This window comes from Lepidochelys kempii, chromosome 11 (genome assembly GCF_965140265.1).
Source record: "Lepidochelys kempii isolate rLepKem1 chromosome 11, rLepKem1.hap2, whole genome shotgun sequence".
Classification (NCBI taxonomy): domain Eukaryota; kingdom Metazoa; phylum Chordata; order Testudines; family Cheloniidae; genus Lepidochelys; species Lepidochelys kempii.
The window spans coordinates 60070199-60093535 of record NC_133266.1 but is presented as its reverse complement, the minus strand read 5'-3'; the positions used below and the strand labels follow the sequence as shown (position 1 = coordinate 60093535).

The 23337-nt window shown below is 39.4% G+C and overlaps 1 protein-coding gene across 3 annotated transcripts in view; it reads right to left on the bottom strand.

Moving 5' to 3' along the window:
• BMPR2 (bone morphogenetic protein receptor type 2) overlaps positions 1-23337 on the bottom strand; it is a 170859-nt gene that overhangs the window by 97502 nt on the left and 50020 nt on the right. Inside the window, exon 1 of one of the 3 annotated variants that reach the window (XM_073306447.1) lies at positions 20053-21415. The exons of 1 other annotated variant lie outside the window; for it this stretch is intronic. Coding sequence is in view for 1 of the 2 variants with exons in the window: in XM_073306446.1 (XP_073162547.1) it covers positions 5016-5094 (79 nt within the window). In the remaining variant the exon portion in view is untranslated. Of the gene's footprint in view, positions 1-5015; positions 5493-20052; positions 21416-23337 lie in introns of those variants that run through there. One more of the 3 variants, XM_073306446.1, reaches the window with a different exon arrangement.

Below are 23337 nucleotides of genomic sequence, written 5' to 3'. Positions count from 1 at the left end.
AATGAGGATATGGAGCTGGCTAGCAAACCAGTAATTACACTAGAGTCAACAAAAACCCCCTCTGAAACTGAATGTATTTTGCTACAAGAACACTGAACAACAAATCAGTTATCTAATTTCAGATGTCACTAGAAGATGGATTCTTGTTCAGTGTTTTTCCAGTGAGATAGCTATAAGTTTTCAAGATTTAACCATTATGATTTACTGTACTTCTTTAGCTCAATCAATATTCAGGTTTTTTTTTAAGAGAAGGCATAATATTTGAAGGTTTTATAGTGCTCTGGTATTTACATTAATATTTTATTGCTTTCAAAGTAGAAGATTAAAAGAAAAATGACTAATTTAAAACCACAGATTACCGAGATTTGTCTTTTTTCAAATAAATTAATTCATTTTTCTTTTTTCCTAGTAATCTAGTTAAAAATAAATATCTAATTAATTCTAATTTATGCAAATACATATTAATATAGCAAAGATAGATAATCCATGTGTGTATTTTTTTAATTGCTGCTATGTCAAACATGATTGCTATACTGAATATGCCGCTATAAATGTACATTACACTGGATATTCCAGGTAAATCTTACATGCATAATAGTTCTTTATTGTTTTTGATAGATTTATAGAACAACAATCTTGTTTGTGGTCATTCTCTTAATGAAAGATCTTGTTCTGAAACTGAGTTATTTGACATGGTGATAAACCAGACAAGAACAAGTTCTAGTGACTAACCTACAAATCCATCCAGTGCCAAGAGAACTTAGGTTTCTTTTTTAAATAAAATAGTTTTAGCTCCATGCGTGTGGGTTTTTTTGCTACAGTTATAGTTACACAATAGTTTATTAGCACAGAGAAAAGACACTACTGTCCTAAACTGAATGTGAATTTTAGAGTATCTTATTTATCTGTGCTAATTTATGCTACAAGATTCAGCACACTAATTTACAGGATCAGACAGGTTTCAGGACCTCTGAGACAAACTAATATTTCAATCAAAGGCTCAGCAAGCCAGATGCTGGGATGCCATTACAAATGATTAGCATCCACTGTAGATGGCTGGTTTAGTTGGAAAGCATTTTGAGGAGTTCTTACTGTTTTCAGAGATGAGGCTAAAAAAGAATAATCTGATAGTAATTCAAAATTTTATTGTACATCAACAAATGGAATCAAGTAGAACATTTTCTTATACATTTTCTAGTAATTTATTTTAAATTATAAACTAATAAAGTAAAAACATTCAAGGTGAACAAGTGATATGAACAGAAATGCAGTGTGTATATATATATATAAATAAAATGGTGGGATGCTGGACCCTGCATAACTCAGGTTAAAGCTAGTTTCCCCATTATTAATCTGATTTTTCAAACCCTTCCCTCAACTTCACTAAAACCAAACAAATCTACCTCAAAGTTCACATATCACATCAGATTCCAGGGTAGAATTCTGGAAAGACTGGGACACATTAAACAACTAATTTGAAAGAGGCGGTTTGTTAAAAATTTTCTGTCATTCACTTTTCAAAAATTTTATAAGATGTTTTTGAGCTCATCTTATCTCTGAAAATAAAAATAACTTCAAACTTCACTTACTATGTACTGCTTAACAAATAATTGTGCCTTGAATGTTTAGGTTGAATTAGAAAGCCTTTAGATATGTCAGAGTTATCACAAATACCAAAATACAGATGACTACATACAAAAGAGGAATACATGTATATTATACATACACATCATACACTTAACCATAAATGAATCACAAACTTTAAAATATATGTCTTTATACACACATCAGTTTGATATAGTCATCATATATCGACAACTAAAGAATAAGTCCAAGTCAGAGTTAAGATTGTGTGTTATGAAAAAATATATAGATTTGTTGGTACTTGATGCTAATAGTCTGATGTTTAATTTTTGGAACAATGTTTCAAAAAGAGGTAGATATTGATCTGTTTAACTGGTGTAAATTCCTACATATCCTTTTCTACATACTGGCCTTGTCTTCACTAGAATGTAAGGTATGATGTTAGCATGCATTATGCTAACAGGGAAGCCTAGACTTTAAACTAGACCAGTTTACCACGGTATAGAAAGGCTAGACTTTTAAAACATATTAGCACATCTTAGCTTGCTCTTACACACTAATCTAGACAAGGCCTCTGGACTAAACGCTGGGGCAGCTTCGCTGATTGCTGAACCAGGATTATTCCCAAGGGTAGACAGGCCTAACAGTTAAAGAGGGCATAGAAGAAATATAACATTAAAGGATTAGAGTTCGCTTAAGCTGTTTAAGAAAATATCTGTGTTGTAAAGTAAAGCCCTGACTATCAAGTAGAAGGAAGGCCTTAAAAATAGAGTTCTACCAGGCATTCTTCGTACTCTATTCTTTTTGGTCTTATAACAAGTAACTACTGTAATAAGATTTTTAAAAATTTCTAAAAAGAAAGGCCCCTTACTGACTACAGATGGTTTTAAATAATATAAAGAAAATCTATCTTAGAAGGAGCCATCATGGACCTTCCCACTCTACATACCAGTGTTATCTCAAAAATTCGGGCCTATGTGAATCCAGGTGAAACGGAAAAAATTGACAAGGGGAGGAAAACTCTTGGGGAGAAATTAGGTTTTAAACCTTATCTGAATTAAAACCGAAAGTAAGGGTGAACTGTCTCAAACTTGTTTTTAGTTGAAGTTGTAGTTGGCAATGACATCACTTGTTTATTAAAGGGTATAAAAAAGTAAACTCTTAAAGGGTTAATTTCTAATACCTGCCTGACCATGTTGGAGCCAACCAATATGAATCTCAGCATACTTATGAACTTTTGTTACTGTTTGAATGTAGTAAATTTCTTATTATTTAGGTTTTTTATGCATGTTTAAAGCAACTGTAGAAATACCATTCGGCCTTTGGATTTAATAAAGGAATTTATGGTTAAATTAGTGTCATCATAATATTCTGCATAAATAATAATAATTCCAAGAGAGGGGGACTCTGCTCAGGACTTTGAGAACTGCATTAAGACTCCCAGGAGAGGTCCATCTTCCCGGGGCCCTAATGTAGAAAAACACCTTGCGGAACCTAGACACTAAACGGTCAGCTCTCACTAAGCAGTCCATTTTCCCCCCCTCTCTAAGGCTTAGTCTACACTCAAGAGTCATGCCACTGTAATTGAAACTCTCTTTTTCAATGGGAAGGCACAAGTCCACACCCATCTTTGTCTCCCATCAATAGATGTCCATAGCAAAACCAGTATAATTGCCCCATTTTACTGGGGCAATTCTACCTTGGTTGAAGTTAAATTAATATATAGGATCATTGTGAATGTTTACATACACTGATGTAGATACACCAATGCATGCAGTCCTCCCATTGCAATAGCACCAGTCACTGAAGGTATCAAAAGCACACAGTATAAAAATTTAGTACTATTCAAAGTATGAGGTACCAAAAGCCCAAAATATAACATCTCACTATATTTCATTTACATACACATTCATAGGCCTAAGACACCTACCCCTCAGCATGTACTGCACCAAACCAAAATTATGGCCTAATTTTCAAAATTATCTTGAGATCTTAATCCCACTCTAGCCAGCCTGCTATTAACAGTGGAAACATCTCTCATTCACACATCTAACAACTGACAGACAGACTCTTACCTCAAGTTTCCTTTCTTCCGATACTGCCTCTCCCTTTTGTCTCACAATTGTACAATATACACCACATACGCATAATACAAGGGAAGTATTTCTCAGAGACGCCAACGCGCATTATTAAATACCTTCACCAGCCCTTCAATCTGCCAAACGCTCCACAAGCATCTTGCAGTTAAACAAGCAGTAATTAAACAGCTTCTTGCTTCTGTCCAGATTGTTAACATATGGCTTCATGAGCCAGAGAAGGAAAAAGATAGGCGGGATCAACCACAACAATTAGGACAGCAACCCCATTAATGTCCATTGCATGTTTTGGAGGAAAAAAGAGTTAATTGTTGTAGCTTTTCAAATAGTGATGAATTTCTGAATATTCTAGCATCATGTCCTTTTTCAGACTATCCAATGTTGAACTCTTTCAGTTGCCCCAGTGATACAGCAAAGCCTAAAGAACCACTGAGAAATAACCCTTCCAGTCAAAAGGCTTTGTAACTAGCTGAGCCAGGCCAAACAAAACAAACACAAAACAAACACAAAACAATGGACTCTGAATAGCACTGCCGTGACTTTTATTATATTATATCCTGCACACTGCCCAGCCTGATAATACTAGCACTTTTAAAAGAGGTGCTAGATATTTATGGCAGTATGTTAAAGTAGGTTATATTAGTTCTTCCATAGACATCTGACTAATTACACAGTATCATTATTTATGATAAGTAACACTGACTAGAAACCCACTCAGAAAAGAACTGAGGAATTTCCTCCTTCAAAATTGGTAAAGCCAAAAGAGAATTTTTTAAGGTGTCATTAATTTTCCATCTTTCAATTCTACCCAGTAGAATTTGACTTGGTTAGTATTTTGATGGAGAATTACCAAGAAAATCTAGACGTGGAAGGAAATGGTGGCAATGGTCCTTTCAGTTGGCACTGAACCAATATCTAAGCACGGTAACCAGCTGAATCTTATCTGTTAGCCAATGTGCTATTGGAATTGTCACCTTTAAGAGGTAGTGTAAAATGGAATCCTTGACCATCCAGTCATTAGAAGGCTCATGACACTTTTTACAAGGGTAATCATCCATTACTGACTGGTTCAATATCATTTGGAATGAAATATAGGGCCTTGGGAGACCTGTAAGTTAAGATGCATAGCATCATCTTGGCTGACGTTTCTTCTCAGAAGTGGAAGTTGAGATTGGAGTGTTTGGAGCCTAGTGAAGAGGGATCTGCTGGGAAAGGGCACAGAAGCACAGTTATGTCACTCAGTAGATATATAAACAGCGTTCAGAAAAACTTTAAGCAAGGGAGGCTGATAATATCTCTGCCTGCCCTTTCTCTAGTTTGCTTGGTCTATCTCACCTTCTGGGGAATTCAAGGTCTCTGTATTTCCTATGTAGGAGCTGTAATAGCTGGAGAACACTGCTCTCAGATGCAACATCTTGATAAATCAGAGTACTGGAAGTGGGAGAAGCTTGCCATAGTCCCATCCTCAATCCCCTGTCTGCAGAGAGGTCCCTCCCTCAGGCCTGCTTGCAGTAACGGGACTTTCCATTCCCAAGCTGAAAAAGGGCACATAGAAAGTCTCCAAGTTTCTTCTACCCAAAAATGCGTGGACTTTTTCAGTATCAATACAACTGAAGGCTGCTAAGATACACTAAACACCATTCATTTACGCCCTTTAACCTCCTTCTTTTTGGAATTTACTATGTACTACTGGGGGAATTCTGCACCACTGTGCATGCACAGAATTCATGTCCCCTACAGATACTCACCCCTCTCCCCATCCCTGCAGAAAATAGATTTTGCCAGGGAGGCACTGAAATTATACCTTTTGCCCACCAGGGGCTGCTGTGGCACCAGAAGAAAGGGCAGCTGGCTCGTGGAGAGGGAGGGGGAGAGGCTGCTTTCCTCACAGCACCTTGCCCGGGGGGACAGGTGGAGGAGACACAGGATTTTGAGGGAGTGGGGGGAAGAGGAGACACAGAGCAGGGCACACGTGGCTGCTGGGAGTCATACAGACTGGGGTTCAGAAGGGCTAGTAGGGGACAGACTGGGGTGGTGGCATAGGAGCTATGGGGTGACAGCATTGAGCCAGGGGTTGAATAGGAATGGGGATGCAGGGCCACATGTGGACAGGGAAGGGGGGGTGCAGGGCCACATGGAGGCGGGAGGAGGAGGAGAGGTGGATGAGTGGGGGTGCAGAAACAGACGAGGACAGAGGCAAATGTTCCTGAATGAATGGAAGAGGCTAGGGGTCAGCCAGGGTCTGCATGGGGGAGGCTCCCCAACAATCCCTCCCACACAGAAAAAAACAAAACTGTGCCATTAGTTCTCCCACCCACACCCAACAACCCTCCATGTTCACTCCCAGCAATTCCCTCCCTCTCAGCTCCACCCCTGACTGCTCCCAAGCCTTTGCACTGCTTCTGAGAGGTGCGGGAAATATATTTCTGTGTTGTAGTTTAAATGAATTATTACTCAAAGCTCTGTATTAATATGTCTAGCAAGAAATCTATTTGTCAAAAAAAATTCCTGACTCTTTTGTTGTCTGTATTGTTACATACATACTTGTTGACAGGTATTCTGAAATAAATAACCAATATAATAGAAACTGGCATGTTTATATTGGGTTATTTTGACAAATAAAATATGCAGAATTTTAAAATATTGTGCACAGATTTTAAAATTTTTGGTGCAGAATTCTCCCACCAGTAACTACGATATTTTTCTAGTGTCTTGCCTATTTTTTTTTTGAAGAGCTATATAAAATCACAGTTGCGTGTTATTGTGCTTAGGCGGAGCACAAGAGGAGAAATATGACTTAGGTGCTTTTGAAAATTTTACCCAACAGCAGTATTGTTCATTGACAAGGAAGCCTTTTTATAAAGTTATTTGAATAAACTACCCTACAATCAATCCAATTAAAGCCCACAAAATGAGGGAAATTTAGGTATGTTGCCAATCTCTACATTCCTCTTTTGTGTCTTAGTGTTGTATCTTACATTGCTTTTTGTTAGAACAAATACACCATAATATCTGGAGACCATAAAGTAAAACTGGGAGCAACAAAATGAATTGCCAAAGATGCACAAATCAAGAGGAAAATAAAAGCCTAAACAGAAAACAAAAGAAATCCAAATCTGACTGTCTCATTACATAGAGAGAGACCAAGAAATTTAAGAAATCCCAGCAAGCGAAATTTGCAACTGTTCACATTCAATGACATCAAGACAGTAAAACCACTCATGGAGGAAAAACAACATTTCAGGCATAAAAAAAAATGAAGCATTTATTCATGCATGACTAAGATCTCTCTAAACAGAAAAAGCTTAAAAAAAAGAAAAAAGACTATCCTGACAAATCCACCAGCAGCCCAATTTCAAATAGACCACAGAGCCAAAGGTAAAGGCAAAAAAAAAAACAACACACCACACACACACACAAAAATGTTAAACAGAAAGGTATACATTTGAGATATTCTATAGGAAAGCCAAGATTATGGGTATTTTAATTATTACAGGAGAAGGCAAATAAAAAACCCACAAAGATCCTACGTCTTCTGAAATTCTTGTTTAAATAATTTTTAAAGAACTTAGTGAAAAGGCATCTGGGAATTGTACATGAAGCATGGCCACATGCAGCAATCTTTACTCACACTGAGGAATATTTAATCACAAAAGTAGTCTCATTAAAGTAAAAAGAACTATACTTGTAAATACTACTGAGAGTGTGATTGAAGAATCTGGCCCATGGAATTCAAGTCAATAACAGGGTTTAGTAGCAAGTAGACAGAGAGAGAGAGAGAGAGAGAGGGAGAGAGACTTACCCCAATGTACAAGTTATCCTACACCCCCCTTTTCATTCATTTCCTCCTCGACAACATTTAGATGATTCAGCTTTTCCTCTCTGTCCCAACAGCTAAATCTCCAGTTCATGTCCTGATTATCTCTAGCCTTGATTACTGTAAGCGCTATCATTTCCCAGAACTCATGCCATGTTATGGACTGGCATCTGGCAATCTGGCATAGTGGTCAGAGGAGGAGTCAGGTCTAAGGGAACAGCAGGCATCCAGGTTAGGGAACAAAGCTAAGTATAGGCACCAGAACGAACTGCCAGTTACCAGAGCCAGGGGTCAAGCTGGAGTCAGAACCAGGAATTGAAGCTGAGGTCAGACACCAAATGCTAGAGCAAAGATCAAGCCAGAATCAAGGTCAGAAGTCGGAGGCCGGGGTTAGAGCCAGGACTGGTCACTGAAGATCAATGACGAGGCGTAAGGGCAGGAGGTAAGGCAAGGATCAAACACAGAGCAAGAGCACGGTGGAAACAGGAACAAATGTGGAAGTAAGGCAATAACCAGGAGCAGAGCTGGAACCAGGAACAGGGTTGGGTGCAGGAGACAGTCACAAGCAGGGGCCAACATAGCGACAATAGGAAGCCACCTTGTTGCTCGGACAAAATTCCTGTTCCTCCTTCTGGCTTAAATATGAGCAATTGGTGGACCTGGGCAATCCTTCAATCAGAGCTCCCAGCGGTTGTGGCTGGGGCTATAGCCCTAGAAGCTTTTGGTAGCCCTAGAACTATTAGAGTTCTTTGAGGGGGTCAACAAACATGTGGACAAAGGGGAACCAGTGGACATAGTGTACTTAGATTTCCAGAAAGCCTTTGACAAGGTCCCTCACCAGAGGCTCTTAGGTAAATCAAGTTGTTAAGGGGTAAGAGGGAAGATCCTTTCATGGATTGAGAACTGGTTAAAAGACAGGGAACAAAGGGTAGGAATAAATGGTAAATTTTCAGAATGGAGAGGGGTAACTAGTGGTGTTCCCCAAGGGTCAGTCCTAGGACCAATCCTATTCAACTTATGCATAAATGATTTGGAGAAAGGGGTAAACAGTGAGGTGGCTAAGTTTGCAGACGGTATTAAACTGCTCAAGAGAGTTAAGATCAAAGCAGGTTGTGAAGAACTTCAAAAAGATCTCACAAAACTAAGTGACTGAGCAACAAAATGTCAAATGAAATTTAATGTGGATAAATGTAAAGTAATGTACATTGGAAAAAATAACCCCAACTATACATACAATATGATGGGGGCTAATTTAGCTACACCTAATCAGGAGAAAGATCTTGGAGTCATCATGGATAGTTCTCTGAAGACACCCATGCAGTGTGCAGCGGCAGTCAAAAAAGCAAACAGGATGTTAGGAATCATGAAAAAAGGGATAGAGAATAAGACAGAGAATATCTTATTGCCCTTATATAAATCCATGGTATGCCCACATCTTGAATACTGCGTACAGATGTGGTCCCCTCATCTCAAAAAAGGTAACTGGCATCAGAAAAGGTTCAGAAAAGGGCAACTAAAATGATTAGGGGTTTGGAACAGGTCCCACATGAGGCGAGATTAAAGGGGCTAGGACTTTTCAGCTTGGAAAAGAGGAGAGTAAGGGGGGGTATGATAGAGGTATATAAAATCATGAGTGGTGTGGAGAAAGTGAATAAGGAAAAGTTATTTATTTGTTCCCATAATATAAGAACTAGGGGCCACCAAATGAAATTAATGGGTAGCAGGTTTAAAACAAATAAAAGGAAGTTCTTCTTCACTCAGTGCACAGTCAACCTGCGGAACGCCTTGCCTGAGGAGGTTGTGAAGGCTAGGACTATAACAGGGTTTAAAAGAGAACTGGATAAATTCATGGAAGTTAAGTCCATTAATGGCTATTAGCCAGGATGGGTAAGGGAGAGAGACTTACCTCAATGGAATGGTAAGGAATGGTGTCCCTAGCCTCTGAATGTCTTGTCTGGAGGGTGGAGATGGATGGCAGGAGAGAGATCACTAGATCATTACCTGTTAAGTTCACTCCCTCTGGGGCACCTGGCATTGGCCACTATCAGTAGGCAGGATACTGGGCTGGATGGACCTTTGGTCTGACCCAGTATAGCCATTCTTATGTTCTTCCCAACCCACCTATTTTCATTGGGTAGCCATTGGGTGGAGCCCAGGATGTGGCAGCTATTCAGGGATGCCCACACATAGGTTCAAGACTTGAGATATCACATGCCACAGCCTTCCCACCCATCCAAAATATGCCAGCTAACATTTTCTTCCTGGCCTGATCTGACCACATTACTACACACTTTGAATCACTCCACTTCACTACAACTCCATCTTCTTGTCTTTGCCTTTAAAGCTCCAAATAATTTAGTCTCACAATTTTTCCACCCTAGTAACCATCCTGCAACTGCTCCTCCAATTATGCATATTTGATACCCTATTTTTCAACTTCTTCCATAAGTACTACTACACCTTTTTTCCATTTTGTCAGCAACACATTGAACTCCCCCCCTACTGTGCCCTGCAAAACCATTCCTCTCCTTATTTAAATCTCTCCTGAAAACTCATTTCTCCCATGACATTCACAATAAGCAAGTCAATTTTTCCCCCACTATTCTTACACATTTAAAATATCACCCAGGACTTTGACTAACTGGGCCAAAACAGCTATTCTGGGAGTATTCTCCTTCATGTATTAAATTAAAAAATCAGCACTCAGTGAGGTGAAGGACCAGATGAACAGAGATTTGTTGTGTAACCCCATTAGAATTCAAGAGCTGAAAGAAAATTTCCAGAAATATATAGAAGAAAATTATTGGGAAGGGATAAATAAGAGTGTTGTCTGGGATGCTGAAGAGGTGATAATGTAATCCTTATAATGTGATCCTTATAAATAAAACATCATACCTCACAAAGACAAGAGCTCTTGAAGAACAGAGTTTGGAAGGCAGACAAATCTACAACATCTAAAAGAGTATATAAGAAAATAACTGAGGTCAGAGGGAAGATTAACCTGTTACAAATCGATACGGCTGAGCGAACACTTAGCTATATCTAACAAAATTATTATGAGAAAGGCAATAAAGATGATAGGCTTTGAGTCAAAATTCCCCCCCTCCAAAAAAAAAAACAGAGAGAGAGAGAGAGAGAGAGAGAGAGAGAGAGAGAGAGAGATCAGCCATCCTGTTGATTAGAAATTAAAAAGGGAAATTAAGTAACTGGCATCAAACAGATCTCAAACATTTGCTAAACTTTTTCCATACTTTGTACATTTCAGAACATCCAAATCCTGAACTCATAAATAGATATTTCAGAACTGTGAAACTTCCTCAGCTCTCAAAGGATGATGTGGCAGCTCTTGATAGGCAAATTGCTGCAGAGGACCTTGAAAAATGTAATTAAGAATTTAAAATCCTTTAGAGCTCCAGGTCTCAGGTTTTCTGGGGAGCATTACAGATCTCTACAGCAAATGCACCAAATGGTCCCTGTTTTAACTGAATTGCTTAATGTTATTTTGCAGGGGAATGAGATTCCAAATTCATAGAAAGAGGCAAAAATTGTGGTTATTCCTAAAGAAGGAAAAGATTTGTATTGTGCATCATACAAACCGATTTCTAAAATTTATGACCAGGTTCTAGCAAACAAATGAGTGTCCTCTAACCCAAATGAGTTCACCCAGAACAATCCGGATTCATTGCTGGCAGGCATCTTTCTGATAGTCTGAAGAACTCTGAATTTGATGTATAATGTTAATTCTAACAACTCTTCCTGTTAGTGGCTTTCTTTGGATGCTAAGAAAGACTGACTGGATGGTGTGGGAATACCTCAGACAGATTTTGGTAAGGCTTTCTTTTGGAAATTAGTTTTATAGGGGCATATCGACCCTACATATTCATTCTTCAGCATCTGTGTTGGTTAATAGTCATCAACCCTCTCCTTTTTATTTGTCTAGGGCAGGGGTGTGCAAACTACAGCCCGCGGGCTGGATCCGGCCCCTCAGGACTTCAGATACTGCCCACGGGATTGCCCCCCGTAGTGCCACAGACCCCATGCTGCTCTCAGAAGCGGCCAGCACCATGTCCCTGGGGCCCCAGGGGCAGGCAGAGGGCTCCGTGCATTGCCCTTGCCTCCAGGCACCGCCCCCCACAGCTCCCATTGGCTGGAAACCGGAAACTGTGGCCAATGGGAGCTTCGGGGGAGGTACCTGGAGGCGTGGCAAGGGCAGCGCGCAGAGCCCTGTACCCCCTCCACCCCAGGGGCCGTGCAGGGACGTGGTGCCGGCCGCTTCCCAGAGCTGTGTGACATAGGGCCAGGGCAGGCAGGCAGGCAGGCTGCCCTGGCCGCGGTGCATGCCGCTGCCACCCCAGATCCGCTTTAGGTAAGTGGCGCCAGGCCGGACCCTGAACCCCTCCTGCACCCCGCCCAACCCCCTGCCCTGAGCCCCCTGCCACGCCGCACCCCCCTCCTGGGCCCCAACCCCCTGCCCTGAGCCCCCTGCCACGCTGCAGCCCCCTCCTGCATCCCAACCCTCTGCCCTGAGCCCCCTCATACACCCTGCACCCCTCTTCTGCCCCAATCCCTTGCCCTGAGCCCGTTCCTGCACACGGCACCCCCTCCCACACCCCTTCCTGCACCCCAACCCCTTGCCCTGCATTTAATTTCCCCACCAGATGTGGCCCTCGGCCCAAAAAGTTTGCCTACCCCTGGTCTAGGGGTACAAGAAAGGATTGCCCATTATCCCCCGTTTGCTTTACCAATGAAGCCATTTGGTAAAGGACATCAAAATGCCTTCATAATTAGAGCAAATAACTTAGATTAGAGTCCAAACATAGCTATTCATAGTAATGGCTACATTAAAAAGAATTTTAGGTCATCAAAATTAAAAATTCACCCATTCTTCATCCAGACCACTTTATCAGCTTTGGACAGATTTTCTAAATTCTTGTGACCAAGACTCTCTCCCTCTTCGCTATTTTCATTAATAATCAGGTATTTATCTATCCCCAGGAGATATCAAAGTGACTATTCATTGTGGTTATTCCATTTGGACAACTGTTCCAACAGTTACATAAGAATGTAAACAACAAAGATCCCATATTTTCAATATTTACAAGTCAAACATTTTATTCTGAAATCTAAGTATGAGGTGACTCTATCTACACCTTTGGTGATATTTCAGGAGTTAACCCAGGAGCACGTTGGAACAAAAAAAGTCTTAATTCCTAAGATGTATACAATTTCAATTGAAAAAGATGTCGATAAGAAAACAACCCAGATGAAAAGACGGGAGAAGGATTCAGAGAAATGGATCTGGATGACTAGGTGTCTATATAGGAAAGGAGATATACAATTTCACTTTATGTAGCTGATGCAGAAATTTTTTTATAAATTACTGTATAGATGGCATTTGACTCCAGTTAAGTTCCATCATGTTTTTGCTACTAGGGACATGCACAGTTGGAGGGGTTGCAGAGAAAAGGGAACATACTTAAACATCTGGTGGTTGTGTCCCAGAATTATTTGGTTTTCGGAGGAAATTATTAAAGAGATACCTCTTATGACAAAACGGCAGTTTTCTAGAGATCCCCTGACCTGCTTACTTAATATTCCTATAAAGGATCTGCATTTTAAACAGAAAGACAAGTTAATTAAAATTTTGTTATTGATGGCAGTTAGACTCCATATTGCTCATTACTGAAAAAATTCCTCCTATGTATGTGTACAGTGAAATATGGACTGTTCTCATAATGGACAAGCTTTCACACAAAGAACAAACACAAGGAAAGCACAAAAAGGAGGATAAGTATTTAGAAATCTAAATACTTTACTGTACTCAGAGGAGGGTTCCCCATCCAGCAAATCAGAATCTTTAGTGAGGTTCTTTTAATATTAACCTGAGCCTGAACAAGATGTATTGTTAATGTTTTACTATAACTTTGCCTTAACAAACAGTTTGGTTCTTTTAAACATCACCAACATGTGTGCACACTTTAAAGAGAGTAATCACATGGTTGTACTACGGTTATCCTTGTCGTTCCTCACCCTATCCCCTCTCCTTCCTTACTGTGTGTCCCCCTCACCCATTGCAGCGTCTCTAAATCTTTATTGTAAACAATTTGTATGGGGACTTATTTCTTCTGTGAATAATCTAGCATATCATTGGATGCTAGAAAATTAAGTATCAATTTATTAAATGCATCAGAAAACTCCCAGTCTCTACACTCTGACTCCTATTAATATATCGAGGTTGCTTCAGTGTTTCGAATGTAAATCCCCATTTACGTGGGGTTTAATTCATTAACAGATTTCTGATTACTTAAAACAGCTTTGTTTTTAAAAACTTACATTTTATTTGTCATTTTAGAATATTTATTGAGGTATTCAAGTACTACTGTAGCACTTCCAGGCCACAGTTGGGATTTGGGGCTCCACTGTATGGGGTGCTGGACATCTCAAAAACAAAATGAGAGAGCCAAAGATAGACAGTCCCTGCCAAGAGTGTGTACAATCTAAATATACAAACAGATGAAGGTTAGAGTTTGGGGATAACACATACCAGTGAATGAGTATGGTAAATAACTGCATTCTATGAAGATTTATTTCATACCTATCCACACATCAGACTGGTCTTTCTACTTAGCTATGCATGTACCACTTAGCCTATATTTTAGTGACTCTCAAACCATGGTCCACAGAAAGCTGGCTGGTCACATGGTACCAGTTCTCCTCCTTGTTCCTAGTGGCTCAATTGTATTAACAGACAGCTAAAAATACATAAACTACTTTCCTTTTTTTCATCTAAGCAATTGGGGTAGTTGCCACAAGGGCTATATGTGATCACGAACAAGATGCCAGACAGTCATCATGACGGAGAGGAGAGGAGTGCACACTCAAAAATGGATTTTTTGAAAATCTGTATTAAAATGAGGCCCACGTGATGAAATAGTTTGAGAACATTTGCTATAGTTTTACTCAATATATGCATGTTACATCTTTTCATGTTTATATGTACACTAAAGAGAGAACAGACTCCCTTACTGTACAGTAGCTATGTTTTAGTGACCTTCAAACTAAACATAATAGCCTTTTTGTATCAACATCATGAAATGGTTTAGTGATGAATGTTACCATAAAAATCCCTCTGAAAGGCAGAAAAGATGACACCATTATGTTGTCTTGCTTTTAAGCTAGTCTTAAGAGACAAAAGGAATTTGCAATATGTGATAGCCTGTAAAGCCTATTCTTCATGCCAAACTACACATTTCAGCATTGTTTAAGGATTCACGCAACTGTAGTAAATATATGCTTTAAACATTTGTAGCAATGGACACATCCAGCAGCACTAAATAAATTTGTTTATTTATGCCCTTATAAATGCCTTTGTGTTAGACAAAAGAAAGAAAATAGTACCACTGGTATAGTGTGTGCAGTGAGTAACAACGGGAAAATCTCCTTTCCAATATTCTTTCAAATGAAATGGAGGGGTATGTGAAGTTTTTTGAGGGGTAGAAAGGCTTACTTTAGTAGTTCTCTCCCAAAAATAGCAGATCTAAACACCACACTAAACAGGAGAGTTGGCAAAAGCAGAGGTCAGAATCCCACAATACCACAAATCTGTTAGATCAGCAGCTCTGATCCACTTCTTCACTTCTGTAATCCTCTAGTGTACACATTATGACATTAATAATCTAGTACAATTTATGTAAAAAATGAACACCCAATTAAGTTTCAAATACGGATATTCAACTCAAAATTGTAAATCCGATACAAATTGTAAATCTCATACAATCTCAAGCTAAAAGTTGATACAGATTCTAGAGCTCTCCATTCCTTTTCAACACAATCATCTTGAATTTACTATCAAATTAATTAAAAATGGAACAGAAGATGAAGTGGAAGAAGTAGGACACTAAAATGTCTTGCTGTGTTATAATCTACATTAGACTTAAGCTTCTCAGAGCAGGAACCAGTCTGTAAAGCATCTTAAACATCAGAATCCCACAGGATCTATGCACCCCACAATCACCTTCTGCTGAGATACACCCTAATCCTATCCTGCCTACACCAGAAATTCACAAGAATTCACAGTCCTGACTACAAAAGCCTTAGAAGAAATTTATTATTAATACTTGCATGGAGCAGGGGAGAGACCACACTGACTTTTTTAAAGTTGCCTCATATGGATAAAGCAGGTAATTAAAAAAACCTCCCTAACCAGCCTTATACTAAAGATCTAAACTGATCTGAAACTGTTTCTCTCTCAACACGTCACTTTTTTTGGTGTTCTATGCGCTGGCTCTATACACCATTTAAAAAAAAAAAACATAGAAAGCTCTGCTGCAGCAACTTACTTTTGAAGCTTCGGTAATGTAACACTCACAGGGTCTGGAACCAACAAAAAGCAATATATATCTAGGTTTTTAGGGTGAGCCTTGGAAACAATTTACCACCTTTTCCATCATCCCTCAAAAATAAGAGTCCAATCTTCCCATAGGATCAGCTACAAATGAAGATTTGGGGAAGAACCTTCAATCTTCTGTTACAGGGTAAGGTACCCCAGCTGGTTGTGGAAGGCTCAGATGCTAATATTTACATGAGTTGTCCAAGGGTCAATTATCCAAATAACCTTGCAGCAGGAAGCAAGTTAGGGCCTGAAAAGTCACCCCTTTCCCCCTCCATTTCATATAAATGACCTCAGTTAAGTTTTCAGGTGCTTCAACTAATCTTCCCTCTAGTCGTCCTGAAAATATTTAGTCATAGCAGACGCTCATGGGTGGGGAAAAGGGGGAAAATATTTTTGTGGGTGGAGGGTTTTTTGTTTGTGTGTGTTTGTTTTTTGTTTTAAACAGGTTGTAGGGATAATTTAGCTGACTTGAACAGGCACAAGTTAAGACAAGACAAGCTCGAACAAGTAACTAGTAACTGCTGAACAAGCTCGAACAAGTGATTTCTGAAACAACTAACTATTGTGAATATGTTTATAATAAACAAAGTAGGCAGAAACACACTGACCTGATGAGTTTGCCTTATGCAAGCTGCAAAGCAGCTGGTCCTTACATGCAAGAAGCATAGATGTTAATAGGAAAGATGTATATAAACTGTGTAGCGTGTGACATGAATTGTGATTGTGGTTTCACCCTGAACCTAAATTACCTGCACCTGGGCCTGGGTCAGCATGGAAAAAAGAGCTGTTACACGCCTAATAAAAGTAATCTGAGTCATGAGCTGGAGTTGAACTCATTTTTTTGGATCCCAGACAACTGTACAAAGTGTTCCTCCAGAACTGAACAAGGTGTTCTGGATAGTCCAATTAGAAAGGTCTTGGAAGGAATCCCAACACAGGCTCACCCCAAAATGACGGCTCTCTGCAAACCTGAAAGGTGTTCAGGGATTCCCCATTGGGCCCATCCCTGCTGATTCTTCTTCAGAGTAAGAATGAAAAGCAGTGGGGAAAAAAAAAACACCTTTCAATCCTAGTAATCAGTTTACATTTTCAAGACTATCTTTGCAAAGAAAAGGGCTACACATTATTTAAATGTGCTAGGTCATCCTGCCACAATTGCTATCAGCAAAGTTCCCTGAGCCTGATGCCTCTTTGTTTGGTAATATCCTGTTTCCTTTGAAATGCTCTATGCCCCGAAGTCCAAAATAGCCTGGATTTGCTGACCTGAAAGACACACAGCAAAGCCCATCCTTTTGAGCAGGCTTTGGTGAAGGACTGAAGCAATGAAGTGTGGGATTTCCCATTAGTGAGAAAATTCAATGGGAGGTTTTATGCTGCATTTGTCACTACCCGTGATGAAGAAAAGCTGTTGCTTTGTTCCATTTTTACTTTGCATCTCTTAATTTCGTGTGTTTTTAAAATACATTCAGGATGCTGGTGTGGGGCTTGAGTAATAACATCTAAAATAAGTTTTTAAATAATTAAAAGCTGGAATAACCATAACTATGAATGAAAAACAATTTTTCACATTTTTTTGAAATATTAAAATGAATGTGCTTGTCTTGCTTACAATCTGTGTGTTCACTTTCCATGAACAACTGAGCAATTAGATTTCACTGACAAAAATGTTTGCAAATAGCAAATTTCAAAAAGTCACAGACAGATATTTAAGGAAACCAAATTTTAAATCCGCATGTGCAAAATTGGATGAGTATATACGCACTTCTGGTACACAAGCAAGAAACAGTAAAAATGTAGTGTAACTGGACTAACCAGTTGCAAGGAAGAACGTTCAAATTTTGAATATCAGAGTAAAAAATATTTTAGATATTTGAATAAATTCAAGGAAACCATAACCTACTGCGGAAATTATGACCAGAAAGAGTATTCAATGGATAAAATTATTAATTTTAAATTGTTTGCTACACTATAGCCGTACTATTTCTAGGAGCAAAAAAGGACGGAGGGGCCCATGGGTATAGGAGTCACAGATCCAGGAGGCTGGCTGTATAGGCTTGTATCATAAAAATACAGCTAAGGGTAGCATGAAATCCTTCCTTTACCTGTGAAGGGTTAAGAAGCTCAGATAACCTGGTTGGCACCTGACCAAAAGGACCAATAATGGGAGAAGACACTTTCAAATCTGTGGGGGAAGGTTTTTGTTTTGTGTTTCTTTGTGTTCTCTCTGGGACAGCGAGGAACCAGGGCAGGGAAAATACATACCTGAACTAAGCATCTAAGATTACAAATTGTAAGTAATAGGAAGGAAATGCGTTAGATTATCTTTTGTTTTAGCTTCTGAATTTTCTCTAGGCTAAGAGGGAGGTTTATTCCTGTTTTTTTCTGTAACTTTAAAGTTTTGTCTGGAGGGGAATCCTGTGTTTTGAATCTGATTACCCTGTAAAATTACCTTCCATCCTGATTTTACAGAGGTACTTCTTTTACTTTTTCTTTATAATAAAGTTCTGATTTAAGAAACTGATTGGTTTTTAGTGTCCTAGAAACCCAAGGGGCTGGTCTGTGCTCACCTTGTTTACTCTCAAGCCTCCCCAGGAAAGGGGGTGAATGGGCTTGGGGAGGATATTTTGGGGAAACAGGAACTCCAAGTGGTCCTTTTCCTAAATCTTTGTTTAACTCACTTGGTGGTGGCAGCGATATCGTTCCAAGGACAAGGAAGAATGTGTGCCTTCGGGAAGTTTTTAGAGATAAGCTTAGTGGGGTCTTTCATGTGGGTCCCCACATCTGTACCCTAGAGTTCAGAGTGGGGAGGGAACCCTGACAGCTTGCAATCTGATTTTGAGCATTCCAGTGGAAGCCACACCAAATCAAAATGTTGACTCCAATTATTACAGCGAGAAAGGTGTATCATCTACGGTTTTAAAAAAAAAATCCAAATCAACAGTCCAAAGATCCAACTGGCTAAATTTTGTTTTAAGTACTTTATGCTTTTAAGGAGGGATAATGAGATAGTTAAAATGGAAATTAAATATTAGTTCCCTTTTTAACATAGTTTTTCCTTATCTGAGTCTTCCGAAGTCCTATATTCATCCTTTGTCATATAATAGGAATACTCCTGTAGTCAGATGTATGTGTAATGGAAATGAAACTATTTTGCACATTAATTTGACTCAGTGATCACAAAAAAATTTATTTATAAAACTAATGAGATGTGATGATGTATAGAGGGACTACCTCATCATTTGTTTTTAAAACCATATATTTCCATACTTCCTCCAAGTACCTAATTCCTGTCCTTTCCTTAATAAATGAGTGTGCTGCAGTGGTCAAAATCATTTCCCGCCAACCATTACCAACAACCAGGCATTTTTTCTAGATGGCAGAGACAGATATATGAAAAATCAATAGCCAAAAAAACTAAGTATAACAAATGCAGTTTTTCCAGCGTGTGCACCAATGTTTCTGAACTTTTATTTTTTTTGCTCCAAATAATTTCAAAGTGTAGCACCCCCTCTCTACCTGGTTACCTCCTTTAATGCCAATTTGCTTACAGGTTTGGGTTTTTTTGGATTCCACCACCCACTTAGCAGGGTGTATTTTCTTTTCTTTTTTCAATGAAATTATTTGGCGGTGCCTTCACCCCACTCGCTCCTTCCTGGCAGGGTTCCCAGGGCAGTTTGGGCGGAGAATTTTAACTACAAGGTAATTCCCACTTACTTGCCAGATAGTTGGAGACTTCCAAGAAATAACACAAACACATACAATATATTCAACACAATAATTATATTAAACAGGAGACAAATACAACATAACAGGGTAAAACACTATTTTTAGGGCAACCGGTGCCCACACTGAAAATACCCGTGACTTGATGTAGCAAATGTAAAATAAGTGTCCCACTGGTACGCATACTTTGCTGGGGCCCTTGACAACCTATAACCACAAAATTCTTCTTTGCAGTGGTTTAGCAGTGTGGCTGACTGGGTACAGTACAGCCCAAAGGACTCACAAGTGGGAGAAGGTGGCAAATCCCTCCACAGATGTAATATGCAGCAGGTTATAAAAATCTTCAAACCCTTACTCCCTGGCTTGAGGACACAGTTCAGAGAGTAGGTGGGCCCCAAAACAAATTACCTGACTAACTAACTAAAAGATGATGCACTCACAAACTCCATGAATGATCCCGCAGGTTCGAAGAGGACTCTGGACTCCTCAATCACTGCAGAGGGGCTGCTCTCTGCTGGCAGGGATCTTCCTTTAGGCAGAAATCAGGCTGCGTCGGTCCCAGGATTTCCCTGGACTAGCAGACAGAGCAGAGCTGACCATGTGGTGACTGGTCTCATCTAGGGAGCTGGAGTCAGGTGACCAGACGTCCCGATAAAATCAGGACTGTCCCAATTTTTAGTTCTTTGTCCTGCATCCCAACCAATGCATGTTGGGATGCCATTTGTCCCGATACTGTGGCCCTGGCTGCTCCGGCAGGTTTTTGGATTTTTTTTGCTTCGGCAACTCTGCTTCAGCCGCGCTTTTTTTTTTTTTTTTTTTTGCTTCCCCCACATGTTCCGATATTTTGTCTGTTTCACCTGGTCACCCTAAGCTGGAGGGTGAACTCAGCCTGGCTGAGGAAGTTTCCCAGCAAACTCTACAAATTGGGAATCATCAGTGGGGAAGAAAAAACCCAGCTAAGTGATCTGCTGTTAGGTCCCTAGAGGCCTGTTCTCAGAGGGAACCCGGCATGCAGGCCTGGGACTCACCAGCTCCCCACACAGCCAGTCCTGCCCTTTTCCTGGCTGGCTCCGGACTGACTCCAAAATGGCTTCTCCCCTTTTCTCAGCTCACTGGGAGGGCCTCTCACTCCGTATTGGTTGCTGGGCAGGCTCTGAGTCTGCCTTGGCTCCCCCTCCCTACTAGGGACAGTGTGCCTCTTCCTGAGCTGCCAGCACACAGGGTCCCAGGAATCTATGTAATCTCATTGGGGGTTACAAAAGTTTGCATAACTAAAATTTATTTTAACAGCAAACATCAGTACTCTGGTATATACTAACATTATTAGCCTACAAAGTATTTTTTTTAAATGGAGGGCTCTCGGAAGAAATCTGGTAAATTACGGCACGACTTGAAATGCTGGTCAGCTCTTACCAGCCCATGTATTACTTTTTGGTTGTCCAGCGGACTCCTTTGCTTGCACTGATTTGTTTATCCTTGTTTAAACCAATATTTTTTTAAAAAAAGAAGTCTTACTTTGTGAGAGGTGGCAACAGTTCAGGTAGACTAAATAATAAGTCGATCAAGCAGCCTTTTTTAAGAATCCTAACAGCAACCAAAACAAAAACCAACCAACCAACAAGTGTCAATGAGAGGAAAGAAATAACACGAAAGTAACAAAGTTTTCTTTCAGACACTGCAGAATGGTTTTACACAAATTCAATGCTTCTTTTTAAAAGTGTTTTAATCATTCATCAATATTACAGCTTGCACTGCCAAAAAAAAGTAGTAAAAAAAACCAAACCAAAAAAAACCAGAACACCCAACAACCGTGGGTTGCCCAACTGTCCCCAGAGAAAGATCCCAACATCTTCGAACACTCAGGAACAGTGGGCCTCTTGTTCTGACCTGGCTCCTTTGCAGAGAGCAGCAGCATGAATCTATTAACCAATCTGCTGCTGTACAAAGAGCAACAGTGTTTACCAGTGTCCAATTTCTCTGACTATAGTTCATCTCAATTTGAAGCATTTTCACAAGCTCAAATAAAATATGAGAATAACTCCCATATCTTAAACAGTGATGTCAAGTAAATACCTACAGTACATATTAATTGCTGTACAAAAATCTTATACTAAAAAATAAGCATGGAACATAAAATGGGCAAAGCTGTCCACAATAATTGCTTGTAAATTTCACAGAAAAGCTGTAGTGTACTCACAGCAACAACAAACAGCTCAACTTGTTCTGAAAGCTTTGCTACAAATGGATTCGTTTGGGGGCATTTGTGAGTACATTAAATTTTATGTCTCTGTGTACTTTGCAATCCAGTATCATAAATAACTTGGCAAATTTTAATTTCCATTTTCACAGTATACAACAAAAACTGTGCTGTATGGAAGTTTACCATATACATACTACAATCAACAACAACAAAATCCACCATTCCTCCAGGAAAAATCATCTCCCTCTGGCCCAGCTGTGCTGGCCAGACTGCTGTTTTCCTAGATATGCTATTAGATCTCCCAGTATTAGTTTAAAACTCAGGTATTTGCAAAAGAAACAAAATTTTAAAACCCTGGAAGAGATTTATACTGCTAATTTACATAACAAATCAGCTAACATGAACAAACAGTACCTTTCACAGTTGACAGTGCTGGATAGTATCACACTGTAGCTAATTTTCATGTCTTTTTTCAATCAGTACTGGAGACTTTGTGGGAAGGGGTGTGAGGAAGACACCGAAGAGACTGATTGAGGCGTATCCAAGTAACACACTCTTCCAAGCCATTCAATGAGATCAATTCACATTATAATCACATAACTGCTGAACACTAAACTATTCTGGGTTGCCTTCACGCTTAGATAGTCTCAGTGTACAATTTTACATGTGAGTTGTTCAAAACATTTGATAAGACAGTACTTTCTACCCTCTGTCTGTACAAAGAGCTTTTTATGGCCAGCACAACTCAAAGCTACAACACCAGCACCACAAAGATGTACTTTTTAATATCTTGAATTTAGTTTAGTAGTATGAACATAGGTTGCATTCTACTTTTTCCTTCTAAGTTAGAAGAACGTCATTTCAGAAAGCTACCAACTTTCTTGTTTGATCTCAAAAGCACTGAGTTGCTTTAGGTCTCAAATATCTAAAAAGATCTTAAAATATGGCCTCTTGCATTCAGTTAAACATTTATTTCTTCAGCTGTGTAATTGAAGTATATAATATTTTAATTATTGCACATATTATATACCTTAAAGAAAAACAGGCATGTGCATTACAGGAAGTTATGCACAAATGTATGTACATTAGCATTTCATTCACATCATTTACTCTTACAGTGAGCAATTTAAAGGACACAAGGATCAACTGACATATTTCCTTTTCAACAGAATGTACAATTTTAAAGATATGGAAAATTTGAGGCCTAAACAACTTCACAAAGGGTCTTTTAAACTGCCTTATTTTGCTACACTGGTCATGTTTAAAGAGTCCTCCAAACAATCGTTTTCTTCATTCTCATCTGGGTCATAAAACTGCAAAAGAAAAGTCACTTTTATTAACAGTATTGAAGGACAGAAGTTTGAATGCCCTATTACAATTGTTGTGTCTCATTAACACAAAAAAAAAAGAGAGAGAGAGGGGAGGGGGCCAGGGGTTGCTCTATTCAGCTTTGCAACAGCTTGTAGAAGTTAAGGGCTTAATTTAATTCCAAGAGTTCAGCTACACCCATTTAACACAATAAAAC